Source organism: Gymnoscopelus braueri (assembly GCF_963280865.1).
Source record: "Gymnoscopelus braueri genome assembly, chromosome: 7".
NCBI lineage: Eukaryota > Metazoa > Chordata > Actinopteri > Myctophiformes > Myctophidae > Gymnoscopelus > Gymnoscopelus braueri.
Genome location: NC_137608.1, coordinates 3,468,834 through 3,494,442, shown reverse-complemented (window position 1 = coordinate 3,494,442; position 25,609 = coordinate 3,468,834). Strand labels below are relative to the sequence as shown.

The 25,609-nt window shown below is 45.3% G+C and overlaps 1 protein-coding gene across 2 annotated transcripts; it reads right to left on the bottom strand.

The window, feature by feature from the left end:
- Positions 1 to 711: 711 nt before the first annotated feature.
- On the bottom strand, positions 712 to 24,926 carry LOC308088791 (uncharacterized protein). Of its 2 annotated transcripts, none has more exons than XM_080433373.1 (6): positions 24,865 to 24,926; positions 16,464 to 16,563; positions 15,907 to 16,099; positions 15,667 to 15,756; positions 11,703 to 11,880; positions 712 to 2,648 (listed from the first exon to the last, which is right to left on the bottom strand). In XM_080433373.1, the coding sequence occupies exons 2-6, from the start codon at positions 16,541 to 16,543 to the stop codon at positions 1,147 to 1,149; spliced, it is 2,043 nt and encodes a 680-aa protein (XP_080289499.1). In that variant the 5' UTR covers positions 16,544 to 16,563; positions 24,865 to 24,926; the 3' UTR covers positions 712 to 1,146. The 2 variants fall into 2 exon arrangements, with proteins under 2 accessions (XP_080289499.1, XP_080289500.1); XM_080433374.1 differs by having other exon boundaries at positions 11,703 to 11,877.
- Positions 24,927 to 25,609: the final 683 nt, after the last annotated feature.

The window sequence follows — 25,609 nt, the reverse complement described above, 5'->3', positions numbered from 1 at the left end:
ACACACACACACACACACACACACAGTGGCGTAACGCAGAATCGCGGGGCCTCCCCGCGGGAGTTTCCCGTGCGTGTACAACCTGCGCGCGTGCGCGAAGCGCCCGAAAATTTTCGGGTCTAATTCGCACACACACGCACGCACGCACACAGGCGCACGCTGAGCGTGCAGAACACAGACACATTGGGTATGGCAGGATGATACGTCCTTAACTTTCTGTGTGCAGAGCATGCACTCAAACTTTATTGTTGATCATGGGTGACATGATGAAAGCATTTGTTATAAAAATACAAATAAAATAAAAATGAAATATTATTTTTAAAGTATATTTAAAAATATATATTTTTAAAACTACATTTGAATGTCAATTTTAGCATTCGAATGTTACAATTTTTTTTCACATTCGAATTATATTCGAATAGCAAAATTCGTTCCCTAATACACTCCCTAATACACAACGGGAGTGATTTATTTTGTGAGATTAGTTCACATTAATTTAAACTCCTGTTTGTGTTATGAGTATATGCACACTGAGGACGATTATACAGAGGCGATGAAGCAATGTAATTTTCTTTTCTTTTCTATGTTTCAGATGTGAATAACATCATTCCCCTGTATTAATGAGGCATCACCAAAAACAAGTTTGATGTGTCGATTTATTGTATCGTTTAAATCACATCACTCCTGGTGTGTGATGACCTTTACTGGGACCTCACAGGATGAACAGCGAGTTATTATAATGCATAATCAAAGATTATGCATTATATTAAGATTTACTTTTGGACTTTGTATGCCTTTTTTATTATTGATAGGACAGGATGACAGGAAATGGGGAGAGATCGGGACTCAAATCCGCGACGGGGTGTTAAGCTACACTGTAGCCTAGGTGCCCGGACCGCTACGCCAGCGGTCCGGGTCACTACTTGTCATTTTGATGTATACAACATCAGTTTAGCTAAATCTACCATGTGTGTTTAATTTTGATCGGTACTAATCACTTAAATTGAAGCATGTTGTCTACAGATGTGGCTTATTTTATTAACACTTCAGGATACTACAATAGATAGATAAAACATTTTTTCTTTCTCTTTCTTTCTTTTCAGATCATGTTAAAGAGTAAAGCTTGTTTCACAAAATGTAGAAGGGCTATTCCCCTGTATGAATCCTCATGTGAGTTTTCAGATGTCCACTTTGGGTAAAGCTTTTGCTACAACATGTACACACAAAGGGCTTTTCCCCTGTATGAATCCTCATGTGGTCTTTCATTGTTCCAGCTAGCTTAAAGCTTTTACTACAAAATGGACACGCAAAGGGCTTTTCCCCTGTATGAATTCTCATATGACCTTTCAGACTTGATGTATTGAAAAAGCTTTTGCTACAAACTGTACAGGCAAAGTTTGGCTTTCCTCGTCTATGAATCTTCATGTGCTGCTTTAGAGATTCTTTTATATGGTAACTTTTGTCACAGACTTTACAAGAAAACAGCTTTTCACCCCTATGAGTCTTCATGTGTGTTTTCAGATCTTCATTACAAGTAAAGCTTTTGCTACAAATTGCACAAAAAAAGGTATTTTCACCTCTATGAATCTTCATGTGTGTTTTCAGAATTCTCTTACTAGAGTACCTTTTACTACAAAATGAACAATTAAATTCCCCAGTAACTGGCTTCTTCCCTGTATGAATCTTCACATGGTCTTTCAGATTTGATTGGACAGCAAAGGTTTTGCTACAAACTGTACAAACATAGGGCTTTTCTCCTGTATGAATCCTCATATGTATTTTCAGATATCCTGCTTGCCTAAAGCTTTTACTACAAATTTTACAAGCAAAGGGCTTTTCACCTGTATGTATCCTCATGTGTACTTTCAGATGGCTTTGGCACACAAAGCCTTTGCTACAAACTGTACAACCAAATGGGGTTTCCCCTGTATGAATCCTCATGTGTGGTTTCAGATATTCCTTTTGTGCAAAGCGTTTGCTACAAACTGAACATGCAAAGGGCTTTTCACCCGTATGAACCCTCATGTGTTTGTCCAGATGGTCTCTGCAAACAAAGCGTTTGCTACAAACTGTACAAGCAAAGTTTTTCTTTCCAGTTTGACTTCTCATGGATGGTGTTTGTTTTGATGATTTCAGGTTCTGGGACAGCTTGCTGCTCAAAGACGATCTTGGGCCTTCAACGTGTTGTGTCTTGTGTGATTTTAGAGTGTTTAAAACTGACTCATCATCCCTGTTCTCCCACTCATCACTGTCTTCAGTGTCAGATTCAGAACTGTGTGAAGAGAGGAGCTGGTCAGATTCAGAACTGCGTGAAGAGAGGAGCTGGTCATCACTAGTTGGTTCTGATGGTACCCAGTATTCTATATAAGCTTGTGTTTGCTCTGTCTCTCTGTCTTTATTATCAGCTTCACTCTTCACTGCTAGTAATGTCAACGTTGACCAACTACACTCCTCTGTTGTTAGAAGTACCTCCTCCTGTTCCTCTTTAATCTGTGGATGTTCTAGTTTCACCTGGACCGAACTGAGACTCATTTCCTGCTGTTCCTCTTTAATCTGTGGAGGTTCTAGTTTCATCTGGACCAGACTGGGAATCCTTTCCTGCTGTTCAGGGGAAAACTCCTCTTTACACACAGGAAGGAATTGGAGACCTAGAAGGAGGAAAGAGGATATAACATCAAAAAGAGCAACTCAATGTGTTTTCTGATTTGATAGAATAGATTCTCCAAGTTACTGATTTATTTTGTAAAGATACTTTATAATTGTCTCTCACCGTCAACGACCCATGTTCTACTTTGAGAACCACTGGTTTATTGAAATTCCGCCAAACAGATTACAACGCCTAAAGTCAAATGGTTACTTCATTATTAAAGATGTATCTTCATTCATCCGAGTTCAGATGTCAAGAGTCTCCAAAGACCCTTATAGTTCTGAGCACGGTTAAAGGTTATAAGTGATAGTGATAAATAGCTTTATATTCCTCTAGAAACAAGGGGCCAGCTTCTAAGTTGTAAATTGAGGCTGAATAGGAAGTGACAGTTCATATGAATGGCCTTGAGTCTCGCTGTTTTATCCCTGCTGGTGTCAGAAAGAATTAGGCACCATTCAAGCAGATGTGTTTTTGCCAAACTTGATTGTATTACCTTAAAGGTTTAATGACATTCACTTTTACACCACATTCAAAGTCTTTGTCCTGGTCCTTCAAAAGTGCACAAAAAGTTTTAAGTGAAAATTCCATTCCAGTGATCCATGGCAGGTGTTTTTCTCTCACATTTCTAAAGCCTTTTCAACTGCAATGAAAAAAGAAATCTTTGCCTGCGGGTGTCGCTGTTGAGGGATTTTGCCTGTCAATCATCGCCTCTGCTCCGCCCCCCCCAAAGGAAAGGATAGGGGAGGGGAGGGGCGAGGAGGAGAGTGGGCGGGATTAATCGACTGTGACCTCACTGTCGAAGGGCCAAGCTCAGATTACTTTTCAGCCTAATTATTCAGAAAACCCCAGACCACAGAAAATCCACTGAATGTTCTAAGTTCAGGTTTTTTGGGTGTAATTGAGGTCATAAAACCCCAAATAAAACATTGAAAATAAAAAAAGTGAAAATGAATGTCATGAGACCTTTAATAAACATTGTCATAAATACTACACTCTTCCAGTCGCAAGTTTAAAGTCTTCTTTCAATCATCATGATATGCGTTTTGGTAAATTATGGTCCCATTCATTTTAAAATTGATGATGAAGTAGGGTATGCTGTAGGAGGGGCGTGGCTACCTTGTGATGATTTGATTGACAGCTACATAACCAATAACATTTCTAAAGTGACAATATAATAACCTTTAAGACCTAATACATCTAAACATTAAATAACAAATAATATAAATAAGACCATTAGGCTACTGTGTGAAAAGTAATCAATAAACTATACTATTTTGTTTTTTAAATGGCCAAACATTGGCCAAATCGTCACATATTACCCAAGAAAGAGACAAAAGTTGTGAAAATAGACGATCTACGTGCTCTCAACACCTCGCCTTTTATATCTGTGGAACCGTGTCAAACTAAATGTAATGCCTCAACTCCTACAATTTCGAAAAGTTTGAGAACCAGTGGCATGGAGCATGGATCCCCAATAGGCAGCCCGTGGACCAAGTGCGGCTCACTTGAGCCAATTGTGCAACACGCACATACCACTGTCATAACATGTTATAAATTGTGCAAAAAAATAAAATAAAAAAAGAAAGTAAGTAAAAACCAAATGTCAAATCAAGTTCTCACGTTTCACGTTTTGACCACATACCACCCTGTACACCTCCAACTGACCTGCATAATTTTTTAGCTCCCTAAATTTTTTCTCCCACGATTTTGTAACCCTTTTTCACCCGGTGCCAATTTTCTAAGTGATCCTGGGCGCTACACTCCCCCCACCAGCCTAGGGAGCCCAGGGCCGAGCTCATGCCTCCTTCAATGCATGAGAGCCAACTGACCTTCTTGTCACCTGACAGGGGGGAGATTCCCCGGTAGGACGTAGCAACACATTATTCCAACCATAGACATTAGAGGCATTGGTATCTCGGGCGCCATTTTAGAGTAGGAAAGCTTCCGCGTGTGTCACAGAAGGGGGCGTTCGGTAGGCCAATCAGAGGCAGATGGGGGCGGGTCTTTTCGTAAGAGGCAGCCGCGCAGCAAAAGTCAGTTAGACGCGCTGTGATTGGCCAGTAGTCAATGCGCTGTGTTAGAAAGGCTCCAAGCATATTATAAGTTGACTATTATTTATCTCTTATGTACTACCTTAAGAACTGTGTTCAGAGTAACATGTACCTGCCACCTTAAGTGCGCAATGCATTGTGGGGCGTTTCATTCATTCTAGTAGCAGCAGCAGAGAGCGGTGAATTCCAGCCCAGTTCACCTGCTACAAACTACATCCTTTATTTGTACACCACTGCAGTGCCAGTGTGCGTATTGTGACTACTAACCACACATTGTCATACAGTGACCCATTGTCACTCGCACTCAGTGCCTGTACCCCTCCATTCATCTGCATACCCATGTCTGTACCTGTACCTACCTGTGCCTACAACCAAAGTAAAGCTGCCATACTATACACTTCAATCTCCTGTCACTTGTGTCCTGAACGACGCCCCAGGGGCGAATGAAGCATAACCCCATAGAACCAGTACCCCTTACACAGTCCGTTTAACAAACCCTCACCAACATTTGGTCCCTCGAGCCGGATGTTTCATTTACCCCTGGACAATATGGAGTTTGAAGACCACCGAGCACGGCGTCAGACACGCCCACCAAGCCGCTTCAATAACTACCAAGTCAATTACTTAATGTGGCACAGGCAGCGAAACAGGCATGGGCACGAGGAAGAGTGGCCATCTCACGAGGAGGGAGCGGCCAAGATGACCCCCCTCTACTCCACCCCCACTCCCTACATCGATCACCACAGGCGGGATGCTGTCCTACAAGAGGCGGACCTGTACTACCGGCAGCGGCAGAGGTACAGTCCGGAAACCCAGCTAGCCCACCTACGGTATCTACAGAGAGAGCCCAGGGAGGAGATTCGAGAACTACCTTCACCCCATCATGCACCCCATGAACGCAACTTGAGAGATAAACTCAGGGAAGTACAGAAAGAGCACGTCATGCTACAGCAGACGCAGCAGGTCATGCACGGTGATGTGGCTAGACTCACTCATGAAGTTCAAGCTGAGATGAGGAGGCTAACCAACGCAGTAGTCAGCCCTCAGCAAGCTACGCCACACTCCGTCAGCCACTGTGACCCCCATCCTGTCCACATTGAGGACGAAGAGGACTGGCCAGACCCCCCGCCCTGGCCAGACACGGATGGTGGAGCTACAGGTGATGAAGAGCCAATCTATGTCAGCTAGCTGCTGCAAACAGTCACCGGTGAAGGGCGGCAGCCAACCACTGCACCTCCAACCCCGGCAGCTAAGCAGAGAGCCTTATCCTCCCTACATGGCTTCCTCCTTCAACACGCCGCGGCGCCATCAAGAGAATCCCACCTCACAGCCTCCACTATACAGGGCTTCGACCTACACAGCAGGCTATCCACCTCAGCAGCCTCTACACCACTTTCAGCCTGTCGTGCAGCCTCCACCCCTGAGGTCTAAGTACTACGTCGCAGTGTCGGCACCGCAGCAGCTCCCGTACCAGTACCAGCCTGCGGCCCAGCCTCTAACCATCAGAGCCCTGTCCTATGCAGCAACCTGTACACCTCCTCGACAGCCTGAGCACCTTCCAGTCTCCATGACACAAGCCTCATGGATGCAGGGACATGGCCAGCAGATTCCTGTTCCACTGCGCCGTGACACAGCAGCCACAGCAGAACAGACCTACAGGGGCCCACGCCCGACCGTATCCAACTTCATCCACCGGGACCCACGTGAGTTTGCACAAAGTCAAGACCACGCAGCGGTAGCCCTGCTGGAAGAGAAGACCCTCCACGTGGAGGTAGCAGGGGTCCTGCGTTATGCCACGCCCCTTCCGCACAAGGGAGACATGCCTCTCCTTCATGCCCCTAAAGAAGCCGTCATGCCGAGTCTGTGGAACACAGAACGACAACTGGCTGAAGATTCGAAGCGGGCCAAAGCCTACAGCACAGAGATCCAGAAGCTGGTGGATGCAGGCTCTGTCACCAAGCTAAACCCTGAGGACAGTCAAGGCCAAGTCCTTCTGCCCTTCCCCCTGCCCCAGTCCAGAGTTGCACCCAAGCGATTCCTCTCCATACCGAGATTCGAGCTGTGTAGAACTGTCACTGGAGCCCAACTGGCTAAGTTCATAGAGAATGAGCTCACGCCGAAGATCAATCAGACCATCCTGTGGACAGATTCCACAATGGTGCTGACGTGGCTGCAGTCAGAGTCCTGCCGCTTCAAGTTCTTCGTCGCCACCAGAGTGGCAGAAATACAGCAACTAACCAGCCCACATGCCTGGCAATCCGTGGAGTCAGCGAGGAACCCCGCTGACGATGTCACAAGGGACAAGACCCTGCAAGACCTTGTGAAGCCCAACAGGTGGAGTCAAGGGCCTCCGTTCCTCCTTCAACCCCCAGATGGGTGGACTGTCGAGCCCAATGTCGAACACGACAACGACGCCTCTGAGCTGCAGAAGTCAACCTTCTGTGGTGTCACCTCGACCACACCCAGCTCACTAGACACAGAGGCAAAGCAGTGTGACACCTGTAACAAGCTGCTGGAAGCTACAGCGCAGAAGCTGCATGGGGCGGCAGATCAGAGCAGCAGCTGTACTGCTGAAGATTACCGCAATGCAGAGATCCTCATACTCAAGCAAGCCCAGCGTGAGAGCTTCCCAGACAAGCTGCGGCTCCTAAAGGCAGGCAAGCCTGTCTCATCCAGCAGCAGACTGCTCACCATGTCACCTGAGATGGAAGAAGAGGAGGGACTCCTCTGTGTCTGCGGAAGACCCTGTCGTGCCGATGACCTCGAGCAGACAGCAGTGCATCTTATCGTGTGGGATCCTGGCCGACTCCTCACTCAAGACTTAGACAGTCGTCTGCACCATCCCGGGCCAGAAGGGGTGTTCGCGGAGATGCACCGTTCATTCTGGATACTGCGGGTCTGCGAAGCGATACACCGCTACCAATCCACCTGCAGAGAATGCCGGCGCTGGAAGGCCAGACCACCAGATCTGCAACAGCAGCTTCCCAAGCAGAAGATCAGCTTCTACTTCTACCCCCCTGCAGCACCCCACTTAGGAGGAGTGGGGGAAAGGGAAATCCGTTCTGTCAAGACGGCCTTGTACACCACAGTGGGAACCCAGCCAGTCCCAGAGGCAGTACTATGGACCGTGCTGCTTGAAGTGGAAGGGACACTCAGCTCCAAGCCATTGGAGTACGTCTCGTCCAGCCTCACCGACCTCGATCCCGTGACACCCAATGTCTTGTTGACGGGGCGGCCGGATGGATCCGTACCGCAGATCGTGTATCCAGAGACTGAACTACTGAGCCGACGTCACTGGAGGCACGCCCAAGTTCTACCAGATCACTTCTGGTCCAGTTTCCTGTTGAACTATCTGCCCAGCCAGCAGACTCACCAGAAGTGGCGCTCTACACAGGCCGACCTCACAAAGGGCTCCGTCATGAGACTAATGGACCCCCAGTTTCCCCGGGCTCTGTGGCCCATCGGCCATGTCACCAAGTTCCACCCCAGCACTGATGGCCAAGTCCACTCAGCAGAGGAGAGGCTCAGATATCGCAACTACACCAGACCAGTAGCCAGGCTGGTCCCCCTGCCAGCTGTCCTGACCGGCGAGCAGGAGGACAGCGCTACCGTCACCGCCACCCTCTCCTAAGACATTAGAGACTGTCGCCTTTCTTTGGAGCGAATGTACCCGGTACATTCGGGGGCGGCTGTTAGAAAGGCTCCAAGCATATTATAAGTTGACTATTATTTATCTCTTATGTACTACCTTAAGAACTGTGTTCAGAGTAACATGTACCTGCCACCTTAAGTGCGCAATGCATTGTGGGGCGTTTCATTCATTCTAGTAGCAGCAGCAGAGAGAGCGGTGAATTCCAGCCCAGTTCACCTGTTACAAACTACATCCTTTATTTGTACACCACTGCAGTGCCAGTGTGCGTATTGTGACTACTAACCACACATTGTCATACAGTGACCCATTGTCACTCGCACTCAGTGCCTGTACCCCTCCATTCATCTGCATACCCATGTCTGTACCTGTACCTACCTGTGCCTACAACCAAAGTAAAGTTGCCATACTATACACTTCAATCTCCTGTCACTTGTGTCCTGAACGACGCCCCAGGGGCGAATGAAGCATAACCCCATAGAACCAGTACCCCTTATACAGTCCTTTAACAAACCCTCACCAACACGCTGTGATTGGCCAGTAGTCAACGCGCTGTGAGTGCTGTGATTGGCCAGTAGTCACTTTGTGTCAGCTTGCCTACTCTAAAATGGCGGCCGCGATACCAGTTGCTCCAACGAACTGCAGAGGCCAATGAGGATCTAGGTTTCTATATCTATGATTCCAACCAGTTCCCTTCCCCTCCATCAGGCGCCCCAGCTGTCATGGGGGAGGCGGTATAGTGACCAGGATTACTACATGTTTTTGTGAGGGTATTAACTACCCTAGAAGACACGGGGAGAACATGCAAACTCCACACAGAGTAGGCCCTTTCGCCAACCCCACCTAGGGTATGGGCGCTGATGACGCGGAGGAGAAGACCCCAGTGCCCACAGTGTCCCCGGCGGGTATCGAACCCAGGACCTTCTAGCTGTGAGGCGATAGCGCTACCGACTGCACCACCGTGCCCCCTCCTGCATCATCTTTACTCACTTCCTACATCAGTTCCTGTCTGGGAAATTACAGTCGCATCTTCCTTCCCATGTATTTTTGATGGCAGTAATTTCAACAGCAACGATATGGATGATGACTGATGAGACCAACATACACATTAGTCTACCCAAGTTCAAGGTTCACATTCAGAGCTATCTGCCGGTTGAATGCATAACGGAGAGAGTAGCAGCAGTCCCACTGTGGGTGCTTGTGGTTGCATCTGAGTGAGTGTTTTTGGTTTTTGGTCAGGTCAGTGTGGTTCCAATCAATTAATAATCGTGGTGCAGTCGAATGTAAAGAGACGCTTTGACGCTTCAATTAATCCCACATTCAATGTAAAGAAGTGGTCCGTTAATGACGCGTGTGTGTGTGTGTGTGTGTGTGTGTGTGTGTGTGTGTGTGTGTGTGTGTGTGTGTGTGTGTGTGTGTGTGTGTGTGTGTGTGTGGTGGAACGTATTATGGCCGTGGGATACAACCGTCAACTTATTCTCCTTGTGTTTGGGAGTCTGGGCCACGTTTACAAACTTGTGCTCTTGCAATTGGGAGGATTGCGAAAAACAAATGCAAAAAAGTTGGCTAAAGGTAGCTCTCCACCAAACAGTCTACTTCAGAAAACTACAGACTGGCAGTCGAATGAAGTCGGGACGACTCTGGAGATCAGTCGGTTGGAAGGTGTGGGAAAAACGTTGCTGAATGTACACCTGTTAGCCGACACCGACAGACGGCTACTATGGTGCTAAAAATAGCCCATGGCTTGATGTCTTTTTCAACAACAAACACATGAACACCTGGATGCTTAAATCATTTGAGAAATTATAAAGATAACTACTTCACTGCAGGGTACTTAGGGCACGGGCACAAGGTTATCTGTATTTAGACTATTTTGGTGTAGCCTATATCTTTTGTATTTAATGTTAATTAAAACAATGCACACTGCGTGCTGCACCAAGCGGAATGCTTGACCGTGTGCGCAACATGGCCACATCATTTTGCTTCAACTAATGATCAATATAAGCCTATAATATAATAAATAGATTTTACAAACCTTAATCACCTTAAAGAAAAGCAGCAGTATGTGGTCAATTGTGTTAGTCTTTTCAAAGTCAATATTTTGAGCTGTGCAATATGCCATTCCTCCACACACTTGAGTTTGATTAATCCATTGCACAGGAAATCAAGAAAGGATTACAATAATGTAACATTCTCTATCATGAGTAACATGTGGATGCTAATTTGTATTATATGTTTATTAAATAATGCAATCAATAAAGCTTATAATGCAAACGTCGGAATTTATCCGACATTAGACTATGGTTCCTCAGAGCGGCTGCAGAGTCATTACAACGCACTTCTGAATTGTCAATGTGATTGTCATTTTGGACACCGGCAGTTTAACTCGGCCAATTCTCAAGCGATTGTTATAATTCTAAGATCTCTATAATCTGTGAAGTGTCTATGTTCATTCGGTGTATCAATCATGTTTTTCTTATCCCTGTTATGTGTCAAATATAAAGTGTGTTTCAAATAAAATGTATTATTATTATCCCTCTATCAAACGTTATTAAGTGGAAAGCAAGTGTCGGGACTTGTCAGTCAGTAGTGTGCTTCGGACCTGCTCTGCTGGAGTGACAGCATAATTGATTTGACCTGCTTTTAAGCAGCTGCACTGGCATCAGTGGCATAATGTAACTAATTATTTGGGCGCACCTGTGTAAGATTCCAATAGCACTACTCTGTATTGCATTTTAGAAAGGGTCCCCAGTACCCCTCCTAGCAGCCAACCAGAGAGCTCTACCTACTCTCCGGCAGCCCAACGGTCGGGAGCCGACAGAACATGTTTGGTCGGCTTTCAACGCTTCCCTACAACTTACGACCGAACACGACAGTGTACACACCACCCATTCGACAACAAATTTTCGGCGACAGACGCTTTCCAAAGCTTTCCACCAACGACGTCGGTGCGGTGGAGAGCTGCCTTTAATACTGTTCTATCTCAGCCAGGACCGGACTGGGACTTTTTTTTTGGGGTGGCCCAGCGGCCCACTGGCCCAGCGGCCCACCGGGCAAATGCCCGGTATGCCAAATGGCCAGTCCGCCCCTGATCTCAGCTATCATAGGCAATCTGTCTATCTGGAGAAGACGATGTGTCATATATCCTTGAGTAGCTAAGATAAAAATAATAATAATAATCTGTCACTTTCTGTTTATAGAAGCCATGTTACCTTTTTTTCCTCTGTGTATTAATGAGCATGTGCTGTCATGGTATGTCATGGTTTGACCGTAATGTAAACTTCTTCTGATCAGTGTTTAGATCTACCGGTATTATGTATTGCGCTTTTTGTGCAGATCCAAGTGTGTTACTCACAGCCTGTCTCAGTGTCAGTGCAGTAGTTGTTGTCCTCAGCGGTGAAGATGGGAGGTGTGCAGGCAGCAGTCCTCCAGGGGGCAACAGAGCCTAAGTCCTGACTCAAGGCTACTGAGTCGATGTGCTGCTGAGGCCACATGCTGTGACTGGATAGATGACCATCACTGGTAGGCATCTGCTTTATACAGTACGTACACACACACACACACACACACACACACACACACACACACACACACACACACACACACACACACACACACACACACACACACACACACACACACACACACACACAAAGCCCCATAAATTAGAGCTATGTCATAAGTAAAATAAATTGAATTGCACCACCTCAAGAGGAAAATAAAATACAACTAGAAAATGTGCTCCTCGGAGCACAAGTCTCCGCCAGCAGACTATAGCAATTATATTATCATCAAAGGGACACACACACGCACGGACGGGTGATTTGGACTAGAAGATACTGTTCCAATCAAGACTGATTGATCCTGTCTTACCTCGCTTCAAAAACGTATACGGCTTTTTGAAGTGACACACCCTTTTATTATAGGATTGTATTTCGTCATGCGTCCCTCTAGCCAATCAGAGACATTGATGTCAACATATTGACACGTATTAAGAGTTCGGCTTTGTTGTGGGATCATTTCAACTCTAGTCCTCTTCTACGTTACAATTGTAGATGAGTATGCTTTCTTAGCTTTGGCCTTCTGCGCCTTTGCTTGACCAATGTTAGGTGTTCTCAGAGGGAAACACACACGCACAGACGGGTGACTTGGACTTACTGAAGGTACTGTTCCAATCAAGTCTGATTGATCCTGTTTTACCTCACTTCAAAAAGTAGAGGCTTTTTGAAGTGACACACCTATTTATAGAATTTTATTTCGTCACGCGTCCCTCTAGCCAATCAGAGGCATTGGTGTCAACAAATTGACACGTGTCACGTGAAGCTTGCCCAATGTTAGCTTGGCTAACAATGTTTGCTCACACAAAGCGAAAACATATTCTCCACCTTCGGCGGAGACAATTAACAACTTTTAACCTGGGATCCCTATTTTAGTTAGTGTGGGCAACACAATATATTACTTGGGCGACTTTGATATTATTTATAGAGTAACCCCAAAAGTTTGCCGGACTACTCCTCCCACAGTTTTAGCAGCATACACCCAAGCTATATGTCAAATTGACCAGCTGGAACTCCTCATAGAGGCCATTTTTGCATCTGTATAGATGTAGAATTTTCTTCAAAACACACTTTTCCTCCTCCAACAGATTTTGTCCAGATCTCACAATTTATTTTACAAATGATCTCTGGAGTTGTGCGGTAAACATATACAGGCGGAATTTTGATAGTCCCTACTATACCGTCCGTAATAGGCTTCCAAAGTTAGTGGGAGGGGCCTATTTTACAAAATAAATCACAAATCATGAACAAAATGTCCAGTCAATCCCATATTTGAATCACATGTCGAGGGTCCTGTCCTCAACAAAGAACCAAAAGCATTTCCACTTTCACCCATAGGGAGCACCACAAATGCGCAAAATATAACTGTTTGATGCAAAAACATGATTTTTGGGGGGATCAATCCCCTCCAGTTTAGTTACACATGATCTCTGATGACACGTGACAACGTAATGGGCTTGCAAATTGAGTGGGAGGGGCCTATTTCTTAAAATCAAAACGCTATGAATCACGAACGCAGGATCCGTTCAGCAGCAAATTTGAATTGCACGTCACATGCCCTCCGACGGAATTCCTCCCAGCGGATTCCTCGTGTCCCGGCGGCCGAAACCCACAAGTCGGTGCAACCACACTTGCAATTTCCCATAATTGCACCTTTTTATTTCTGCCTGAGCAGGGCTCCAGGTGGTGACCATAAAAAGGGTGTGAAAGGTAATATTTCACCTGATCACATAGGTGAGAGTGCACGATGAAGCTGTTCTCACCAGGGAGGTGCATGTTCATAATCAGTGTGTGTGTACGTGTGTATGTATGGTGAAACACACGTAACAATCCTGTTATTCAAGAGACTGCCATTTGGTCTCAGTCAGGAGACACAAGACACAGATATATCAATTGTCTTTTGAATATGCTGATGCATATTCATTGCATTTAATTTGCTCAGGGTTAAGGTGAAGATCAGGGTCATACAGTGTAAGCGCATACACAATACACGTAGTACGAAATTGTGTGCAAAAAATAAATTGTAATAATCACACTAGGGGTGTGCGCAGAGGCTGTCGGGAGCTGCCTCTACAAAATGTTTACAAAATAACATTTGTTTATTCTATAAAATATATTTTTATTTGAGATATTTATTTATTTGCACCCATATTACTGTCAAATCTGAATAAAATGTTGCCCTTAACAAGCAAAATAAGCAAATACATGCAAATTAAGTATTAACAGGGCCTGTCACACTGATTTGGGCATTGCTGGTCACCTGCAGCCTGGCTGCTAGCATCGTCATATACAGACTCTGTCGGCTTGGGATAAAAAGTTAATCAAAAGAGAAAAAAGCAACATTTGTGAGTGCTTAGATTTCAATGTAAATTGGATGGAAAAGTCACATCCAAAATAAACACCTAGATGTGAATCGTCCATATTCACATCGATTTGAAGAAATAATCCAGCAGTTGAGGTGAGAACGTGGAGAATGAGTAGGCCTACGTAACGTTTCAGTTGTCAGTTTGGCTCAAAATCCAATAGGCCTACTACATGTCATGTTATGATTGAAGAGGCGCTGCCCCGCTGGTCAGTAGTGTGCCTGTGTCCTGCCTGTGGCTCAGACTTGCGCTGGAGTGACAGCATAATTGATTTAGCGCTCTGGCCATGTAATTAATTATTTGGAGCAGGAGAGTAAGATTCAAATAGTATGAGATTTTTTTTATGGATTTGATATACTTTATATACTCTTCCAATGGGATTCCAAAAAGAATAACCAAAAGAATTTGCCAAAACTGAGCACATTTATTTATAAGGCTATAAATAAATGTGCTCAGTTTTGGCAAATTCTTTTGGTTAATTAATTTTGATTAATTCATTTTCGACTGTGAAATTAATCACTGGGAACATCCCTAAATCACACCCAGTGTGAAGTAAGCAGTGCATTTAGAGCCAGCATAGGACAGTATTACTGGTCTTTCTTTCTTTTATAATATGTACATTTTTGTGTCTGATTTTACAAAATGAGGAAGTTCTCTATTAGTCTCTAGGCTTTAAACTTCACAATATGGTTACATGTTATGTTTTTCTTCTGTTTTTAATGTGCTTTGAAAAAACTCAAAACTACAGTCATATCTCTCATGAGTAGCAAGTACTGTACTCGACTATTCCACCAAGAATGAGAACGGATCACACAGCAAACTGTACTGGTAAAAAGGGTATGTGAGAACCCCTCTCCCACTGCTCACGCCTGCAACTTGTGTTTATTATTATACAGAGAGAGAGAGAGAGAGAGAGAGAGAGAGAGAGAGAGAGAGAGAGAGAGAGAGAGAGAGAGAGAGAGAGAGAGAGAGACAGACAGACAGACAGACAGACAGACAGACAGACAGACAGACAGACAGACAGACAGACAGACAGACAGACAGACAGACAGACAGACAGACAGACAGACAGACAGACAGAGAGAAAGAGACAGAGAGAGGTGTTTTGAGGCTCTGGACAAAAAACGTCTCTTTTGATTGTAAAGGTTGCCTACCCCTGGGTGTGGTTTCAATCTTTGCACATGTTTATTCATCAAAGTGTATGAGTGACATAGAGCAAGTGAGATATCCAGCGGTTCTCAAACTTTTCACACAGAGTACCACCTCAAATAATATTAGGCTCTTCTGGTAACAGAAGAGCCTAATAGACCTTCATAGACCTCCCTACCACGAGATAAAGGATTTAATAAGCCATATGATGCTCTCATTTGTTAGTGACATTCCACATGCAAATACTCACAACATAAGGCTGAGGTTCATCGTGCGACAAGTCCATTGGCAGGTTCTCCTCCGCTCTTCTAGAAGTGGTTGTGCTTCTTGTTGCTACCGGCTAAAATAAAACATAATTAAAGACATATTGAGTGTCTAAAATGTGCTGTAATACACAATACATTATTTATTCATAAACTTGCAGAAAGAAAAACGAAAGTGTGACATTTAATCACAGATTTATATATTGATATATCAATCACACACATACCCTTTGAATATGAGCTGGGAAGTTGAAGATTGTTGGCACAACACCATCTTTAAGCCGGACAGTCTGCCCCGTCCTGTCAAAGTCCTCACCCTTAAAGTGTTCACTGCAGAGCAGTGTCCTGCCAGAGGACACAAAACCGTCCCTTCTCAGGGCAAGTTCCCACTGCCTCCTCCTCTCTCCGGTTTTGGGAAACCTTAGAAACATGAGAAGGTAGCCATATGTATAAATTATTGTCAACATTTTCCACCCTTCTTTCCTTTTAAGGGTAAGGACAAAAATACACATCTAAATTATCATATTTTTGGGGTACTTTTATGTATGTATGTATGTATGTCAACTTTAAGAATAAGACAACCACACTAAGAGTTATAAAAAAAGTGTCCAAAATAAACATTCAATAATTGTGTAAACAAATGGTAGCAACTTATTAACAACAATCTTGCAATACTATCATCTCACATAGCCCCGCTGTTTCTGTATAGCAGGACTTGTATTGTACATACATCCACTAAGTAACTAAAGAATATCCTAATAGTCATAATATTGTCATATCTTACTTGTGAAAGGTGATCCCACGGGTTCTTGTTTCAAGATTGCGGCGATTAGAGCATCCGGAGGCTGCACAAATATCAGGCATCTTCACTGGTAGGCGTACTTCTGTAAACACAAAGCCAGCAATTTCCTGTATCATAATATATCTAAATGTAAAAAGTTTTTAATAAGCCAAACCGCTTGGAAGAAATCATGTCGTCACCTTGCTAAACTAATGGCCTAAGTAATTCTTTGAGGAAAATGATATTTTTGCCTAAGTCAGCTCCTCGTGACACTGGCCACCTCTGGTAAAATCGCCCATCTCCTAATTGAAAAGGATCATGCTATTCACTCCCCTTTTAGTATAATGGCCTAACTCCCTAGTGTGACTTGGGCCAAAATAGGCCTTTTTTTGGCCTAAATCACTTGGTTTTGTGACTTAGGCCAAATTATTTACTGATTTAGGCCTAAAATCAATCAAACATTTTTTATCCTACTTAAACCTATTTAAATCTCTTATGTTACATAACTGACAGACAGTGTTATTTCTATTTAAATAGTAATAATTTGTAATAAACATTTTGGGTGAAATGATTAAGAAATATCATATAGTTTTGTTTTGGATCAGTTTTTTATTTTACCTGAAAAACTTTAAAAAATGACATAGGCCATTAGTTTAGCACGGCGACGATGTGCAACTTAATTTATGTTGAAAAGAAAGAGCAGTTCTGCCTCTCCCACTGGTGTAAAGTTGCTGGGTAAACTTTGTAATACTAGGTCTCCCTCTCCCTCTGCAGCCTCTTGTTATTAGCCAGCTAATAAATACAACAATCCACAAAGATTGTCATTTAGACCAAAGATTAGGTCGTCATAAAACCTATATAATAATTGAATATCTCGACTGTGGTCTCAGCCTTGATAACTTGCGCAAGTAGCCGTGACACACAACTATGCTGCACGATTACGTCGTTTTTCGAAAAGAAAAGCTGCAATTTCAACATCCAACAACCAAGCATCCTGTATCATAGCCATAATCGAGTTTGATTTCAGCGAGTTAAAGACTATTTTTGTTTGTGCAGATCACTCGCCTTACACCGGCTACCATAGAACGTACCAGAGTAGTTGACTGTGGCAAGATGGCCACGGTTGAGCTACGCTGGGGACGTCCCCTTGAGCCATCTATTCTTTCTTGAAACACAAGGACAATAAGTTGACGCTTATATCCCAAGGCCATAACACGTTCCAACACACACACACACACACACACACACACACACACACACACTGTTAGAAAGACTGCGCCTCTCTCCCTCTCTCTCTCCCCTCCTGCTGCCCCCCCCCTCCCCCCGCCCGAGAGACTGCTCCGCCCCTCGCGAGACTACAGCGAGCCCCGTTAATAAGACTGTCCAGTGTCCCTCATCTCGCGAGAGGAAAGAACAATGAAAGAGAAGCGCGAAGCCAGAGACGCTCGTAAAGCTAACCCACTTATTTAGACATATTAAGTCTTAAGAGTTGTTTACATAAGTTTGCTACACACCAGAGTGCCTGTGTGCGTGTATGATAACGTAAGTCTTCCTGAAGTCGATGTATATAACCTGTTGTCCCGTTACGGGGTCTTGTAGCCAAGCTATGTACCTGCTGCTAAGGCTAACAAGCAGCTAACTACCTCGACACTTGTTTATAGTGACCGACGGTCAGAGGAATGCTATCGTTGGCTCGTTGATATTGTCGTACTGATACTGTATGCACTTGCACATCTCCTATGCTGATAAGTAAGAGTAATGCAATTACTTCTTAGAATGTGACCAGTGTGACCATAAGTTTGGATAACCACTAAATGTACTTCTATTCTAAGTTGCACTAGTGTTTCTAACCCCAGTTGAGCAGATACAGGTTCCATATAAACTGTATGAATGTCATTTGAGCAGCTAAGCTGAACTGTGAAGTTAAGAGCACCTTTTTAGAGAGGCCATTATTCATTTGGTTTGTATCTGTTAATTTAGACCTGTTTACAGTACATGTGACCATTATGATGTACAATTTACAAATGCATTCATTCCCTGTTATATTCTGCTTATTACAGAAACCACACACAACCCTGCTGTGTACTATCACCTGTTCATAAGGAAAATAAATGGACCTCGCTCTCCACCATTGTCATCTGTGTCTAATAAATGCACAAGGGCGAACACAACCCACCTAACCAGTAACCAGACTAACCACACAGTGGTTCAAGGGGTCCTTCCCAACATTGTGGTCCTTCGAAACCGGAGAGGTGTTTACCCTTGAGACAATGGAGAGAACCAGCAAGGCCCAGGGCGAAGATGTACGCCCCAGACGTCTGACAAGACTGCCAAGCCACCTAGAAGAGTATCAGCTGAGCTACAGAAAACAACCGCAGTATACAGCCCCCACTCATCATCTAACCGTCACCAAGCTGATGAAGACCACCGGAACGACGAGGGAGCAGCCGAGACGACTCCCCTCAGCCGCCCAGATCCATCCACATGGACCCAGAAAGACAGCTGGGAAAGGGGGAATCCACCGGAGAGTCATGAGCTATCTCCGCTATATGATAATTGTGAAGATGATGACGAAGAGGAGGAGCTAGAGGAGTACTGCCCCCCGACGTGGCCACCAGAGAGAGAAGAGGAGGTGACAGAGGAAGACGGTATGAGGGACTACATTGAATCAGTGATGTGTGAACTCCACCAGATGTGGGAAGTACTGTCTGTGAGCCCCAACGTAGCTAAACCATCCAGTATTACACCCCCTCAGCGGCCCAGGCACCCCCTACTTACTAGCCAGTCAGATCAGGCATGTGCCCGAACACCCTACCGGCTGCAGCAGCCCTGCAGACTCCAGCCGGTCCGCCAACCAGCCCTCTCAACAGGCCACCGGCACCCAGCGAAGCCAGTACACCAGCCCACGTGCTCAGAACCGGGCCACCAGCACGCACTGAGGCCAAACCATCAGCCTGCGTACTATGCACCTGACCCTCACCAACCAGCTCTCCCCCCGAGCCGCCAGTATCCAGTGGGCCGAGGACATCATTTGGCGTACCCCCCACCAGACCCCCATCGAGCTCGCCAACCAGCCCCGCCCATGAGTCACCAGTACCCAGCGAGGCCAGAATACCAGCCCATGTACACCTCACCAGACACCCATCCAGCTCGCCAATCAGCTCTCCCCCCAAGCTACCACTACCCAACAAGGCCAGAACACCAGTCCGTGTACCCCTACCCAGACCGCCAACCAACCCTGCCCCCGAGTCGCCAGTATCCGGCATGGCAAGAACACCAGCCTGTGTACTCCCCACCAGACAATACAGTGGAGCAGCAATACAGGGGGCCACGACCGACCATCCCCGACTTCATAAATAGAGACCCGAGTGAGTTTGCCCGCCTCAAACTATCACTCGAAAACCTCCTGCCATCCAACGCCACTCAGCTGTTCAAGTATCAAGTCCTAGTTGACCACCTCAAGCTCGAAGAGGCCCGCCTGGTGGCAGACGCCTACCTGAACTCCCACACGCCATACTCCGACACCATGGTGGCGCTGAACGACAAGTTTGGACAGCCCCATCAATTAGCACTACGGAAAATAGCCAGCGTCCTGGAGGCAGCCGACATCCAGCGAGGCGACGGGGCGGCCTTTGAGAAGTTTGCACTTCAAGTGCAGTCGCTGGTAGGCATGCTAAAGACCCTAGGCCCAGTGGGAGACACAGAACTGAAATGCGGCTCACATGTTGCACGACTCCTTAACAAGCTGCCACCAGAGATGAGGTCCGACTTCCGCCGCACAATGCTCCGCGGTCCAGGAGCCACCTACACCCTGTTGGAGTTCTCAGAGTGGTTGAAGTATGAGTCCTGGTGCCACGACTTCGACGTGCAGCTTCCTAGTATAGAGCCGAAACAGCGGTTACCTCAGAAAATGGGCAGATACGCCACAGTTCTGCATGGTGCCGAAGACGGAGCAGAGTGTGAGGAAGATGCACCCCCACCTGAAGAGACAGGGAAAGCTAACGCCTACTGTCCATTCTGTGAGAATAACGAGCACTTCCTCAGCCAGTGTACTGACTTTAAGAGACTCACAAGAGAACAGATCACAGAATGGATTCGAACCAAGAAGAAGTGCTGGCGCTGTGGCAGATCACACCTAGCTGCCCAGTGCGATCTCAGGAAGCCATGTAGCCTGTGCAAAGGCAAACACCTTCAAGTCCTGCATGAGGTGAACAGCGAGACTCGGAGAGAGACACCCAAAGATGAGAGCTGCCTGGTGAACACCACTGCCGAGGTGCTCTACCTTGACAAACCAGTTGACCGGAAAAGAGTCCTACTCAAAGTAGTTAGAGTTATACTGCGTCATGGAGACCGCTCCCTTGACACCTATGCTCTTCTCGACGATGGGTCAGAACGCACAATGCTTCTTCCTGCTGCAGTGGAAAGGCTCGGCCTCAACGGAACACCTGAAGACCTGGCCCTGAGAACGATCAGGCAGGATGTGCAGACACTGAAGGGAGCATCAGTGTCATTCTCCGTGTCCCCAGCATCTCAGCCAAAGAGACGTTACCGCATCGAAGGAGCCTTTACCTCAAGTCACTTGGGGCTAGCTAAGCAATCGTATCCTGTATCTAGCCTCAAAACCAAGTACAGACACCTGGCCAGACTGCCGCTACAACAGTTTGAAAGAGTCCAACCCCTCATCCTGATCGGGGCAGACCACCCCCACTTAATTACACCCACTGAGCCAGTGAGACTGGGGCCCCCAGGTGGGCCAGCAGCCATCTGCACAAGACTGGGCTGGACTCTGCAAGGCTCAGCCAGAGCCCTGGAAATCAACCTCCAGCCACAACAATGTATGTTGACAATAACAGAACCCCAGAACACCAAGCTCATGAGAAGTGTGGAGAAACACTGGCAGGAGGCCACCAAGATACAATGCACCAGAGACCCAGAGTGTGCCACGGCTGGCCGTGAGGAGATCAAGATCCCCCCAAAACTCCCTGAACCTTATCCGGGTGTCAAGAGACCAACGTTTATCTCCCACAGCCCCCCGCAGTGGCCAGTGAAGTCAAAAACTGTGCCTGAAGAAGACCAGTCAAAGGTCAGAAAGCCCAACTCCCGTTATGTCCCGTTAGCAGCAACCACTCAACCTGCACCTGACATAAGCCCTCACCCCACTCGGAGAGAGCTCGCCGAGGCTACGGTCCAGGAGGGACACGGGGCGGCTAACTACAACAGCCGGGTGTATCTTCCCAGACCCAAAGGGGTACTCGCCAAGAGCCGGAGGAACATATGGACCGTGAAAGGTCAGGAGGCCGTCCCCTATTATCTGACCAGCCGTCCACACTTCGCCAGACGCCATCATGCTTGTGGAGTTACAGCTGCCACACGCCCTGTGACCCACCGGGAGACGGAGTATCGTCAAGGCCAACCAGAGCATCGAAGGACTTGTGACGTCAGCAGAGATCGACATCAAGGGCCATTCCTGCACAAGACTAGTGGTCCAGCTGGTCACCCCCCCTGCCACCCAAGACTCCAGTGTCGCAGCCTTTCATTGGAGCAAATTGCACTAAGCAATTTGGGGGCGGCTGTTAGAAAGACTGCGCCTCTCTCCCTCCCCCCCTGCTGCCCCCCCCCTCCCCCCGCCCGAGAGACTGCTCCGCCCCTCGCGAGACTACAGCGAGCCCCGTTAATAAGACTGTCCAGTGTCCCTCATCTCGCGAGAGGAAAGAACAATGAAAGAGAAGCGCGAAGCCAGAGACGCTCGTAAAGCTAACCCACTTATTTAGACATATTAAGTCTTAAGAGTTGTTTACATAAGTTTGCTACACACCAGAGTGCCTGTGTGCGTGTATGATAACGTAAGTCTTCCTGAAGTCGATGTATATAACCTGTTGTCCCGTTACGGGGTCTTGTAGCCAAGCTATGTACCTGCTGCTAAGGCTAACTAGCAGCTAACTACCTCGACACTTGTTTATAGTGACCGACGGTCAGAGGAATGCTATCGTTGGCTCGTTGATATTGTCGTACTGATACTGTATGCACTTGCACATCTCCTATGCTGATAAGTAAGAGTAATGCAATTACTTCTTAGAATGTGACCAGTGTGACCATAAGTTTGGATAACCACTAAATGTACTTCTATTCTAAGTTGCACTAGTGTTTCTAACCCCAGTTGAGCAGATACAGGTTCCATATAAACTGTATGAATGTCATTTGAGCAGCTAAGCTGAACTGTGAAGTTAAGAGCACCTTTTTAGAGAGGCCATTATTCATTTGGTTTGTATCTGTTAATTTAGACCTGTTTACAGTACATGTGACCATTATGATGTACAATTTACAAGGGCATTCATTCCCTGTTATATTCTGCTTATTACAGAAACCACACACAACCCTGCTGTGTACTATCACCTGTTCATAAGGAAAATAAATGGACCTCGCTCTCCACCATTGTCATCTGTGTCTAATAAATGCACAAGGGCGAACACAACCCACCTAACCAGTAACCAGACTAACCACACAGTGGTTCAAGGGGTCCTTCCCAACACACACACACACACACACACACACACACACACACACACACACACACACACACACACACACACACACACACACACACACACACACACACACACACACACATTAACGGGCCACTTCTTTACATTGAATGTGGGATAAATTGAAGCGTCAAAGCGTCTCTTTACATTCGACTGCACCACGATTATTAATTGGAACCACACTGACCCGACTGAAAGAAGTAACGTTTTTTAAACACGTTTAAAAAACAACAAATGCAACCACATGCACCCACAGTGGGACTGCTGCTACTCTCTCCGTTATGCATATCGTTCAACTGGCAAATAGCTCTGAACGTGAACCATGAACTTAGGTAGACTAATTTGTATGTTGGTCTCATCAGTCATCATCCATATTGTTGCTGTTGAAATTACTGCCATCAAAAATACATGGGAAGGAAGATGCGACTGTAATGTCTCAGACATTGTTTTTCATGAACTGATGTAGGAATTGAGTAAAAAGTATGCAGGTCAGTTGGAAGTGTACGGGGTGGTATGTGGTCAAAATAGAAACGTGAGAACTTGATTTGACATTTGCTTAATTACTTACTTTCTATTTTATTTTTTTTGCACAATTTATAACATGTTATGACAGGGGTATGTGCATGTTGCACAATTGGCTCAAGTGAGCCGCACTTGGTCTGCCTATTGGGGATCCATGCCCTATGCCCTGGTTCTCAAACTTTTCAGGCGGCAAATCATATTTGAACTGGGGACCCCCCAACCTGACAATTCCACTTGAAATTGTAGGAGTTGAGGCATTACATTTAGTTACGGTTCCACAGATATAAAAGGTGAGGCGTTGAGAGCATGTAGATCGGTTATTTTCACAACTTTTGTCTCTTTATTGGGTAATATGTGACGATTTGGCCAATGTTTGGACATTTAAAAAAAAGTGTAGTAAAGTAGTAGTGAGAGAGAGAGCCATAGTTCTATTTGGCATTATTGTAACTGTTTTAATTAATTGAATTGAGAGGGTGAAAATGTAGGTTTTCCCCCTAATTAATGACACAGGTATTATAGCAGAGGTCAAGAGCTTTCCAAATCAGCTGACCCCATGTCTGTAACACGTTGTGTTCCATAGAATAGAAGTAGAACCCCTAACATTAGCATGTACCACTATTTCCAGACTCGCATCAAAATATTCACCAGAGTTGGAGCATATAGATACATATAGGAATTAGCATTTGAATACGATGGCTTCCATATTTATTTGAGCCTGAGAGACTGCTCTGTTGTTGTTGATAATATCTCTTTGGCCAGCAGAAAAAATAATCCTTGTAGAATGAATGGAACACACAATGTAGCTCTAGTATAAATAGCTCTATATTCTGATAGTACTCATTGAGTGTTTGTTGATCAGTAAATGCATTTACAGTGCTCTCTCCTGATTGGCTTAAATGTTGTCTCCTACCTGAAAATGTACTATATTCTGTTTACTAAAGAGCTGGAGAGACCCCTGTGACCGAACAAACGCTCTGTAGCAATGATTACTATCAGAATATAGTACTTTAGTTTAACCCTGTATTTTTGTTTCGTCCCCGACCAAAAATGCATGGTGCCGGACCATACCTTAAACATCTGTACAGTTTGGAATCTACCATTCGTTTTTGGATACGATGTGGCGAAAAGGGTAAACAGCCTTTGCGGCCGTCCTACCGATTCCGGGAGACCTCGCGGAGTGAGAGGTTCGTAATGGGGCTAGTCCGTTAGCCAGTTCTCACCACAATACAGCAAACACACAACACGTCTGTCTATTATGTACAAGTAATGAATCAATAATAAAAAACATGACAATACATTCCAACACTTATCCCAATAAAGCCTGGTACACAATACTGTACCTGAAAGGAGGAAATAAAGTGAATCAATGCAGTTTGCACTGCAGACAGTAGACACAGAGGAGCTACTGTGCAGGGACTGAAAACATCTAGACATCACATTACCCGTCATGCAACAATACCAAGACATAACTAATCAATCAAACAAACGAGAATGAGCTGATGCTGAATAAATGATGACATGAAACTTCACACATACAATTTATCCCGTTGGATAAATAAAGATCACAATAAATAAATCAGGGAGCATAAAGAACAGAACAGCATAAAGTAATCAAGTAGGCTACAATTTTCATTTCGATCGGTTTGCGAAAAGATTTAAGCGATACAAATTGCAATCGGTTTGGGTCTCTGTTTATAGTGATTGAGGTGTTTGGAACATGTTTATTCTGTTTGGATTTTTAAATAGATTGGGAAAATTTTAAAATTAGGCTCCTGCTCCTTGTAGATGTAAACCCAGCTTGTGTTCTATATTCTCCTGTGTGATTGTGCCCCCTAGTGGGCACAATCACACAGGAGAAAATAGAAAATAGCGTTCATTACTGCATGGATAATCATCCATACCTCAATGCTTGAGTGAAACACTTCACTGCAGCCAAGTGTTTCATTCTGTTCTCTGGTCTATTCATAGGAGCCTAAAACTTGCCTTCAGGCATGTATCAGTTATCTAAATCACATTGATTTAGACAGCATTGTCAAAGCTCAAAGTTGAGGTGTAACTGCAGAACATTTTAATAATATACATATT

Coding starts and splice junctions, on each gene's coding strand:
- LOC308088791 (XM_080433373.1), bottom strand. CDS start 16,543: ATGCCTGATATTTGTGCAGCCTCCGGATGCTCTAATCGCCGCAATCTT. Junction 16,100..16,463: donor CGTGGGATCACCTTTCACAA/GTAAGATATGAC, acceptor CATGTTTCTAAG/GTTTCCCAAAACCGGAGAGA. Junction 2,649..11,702: donor CACTGACACTGAGACAGGCT/GTGAGTAACACA, acceptor TCCTCCTTCTAG/GTCTCCAATTCCTTCCTGTG.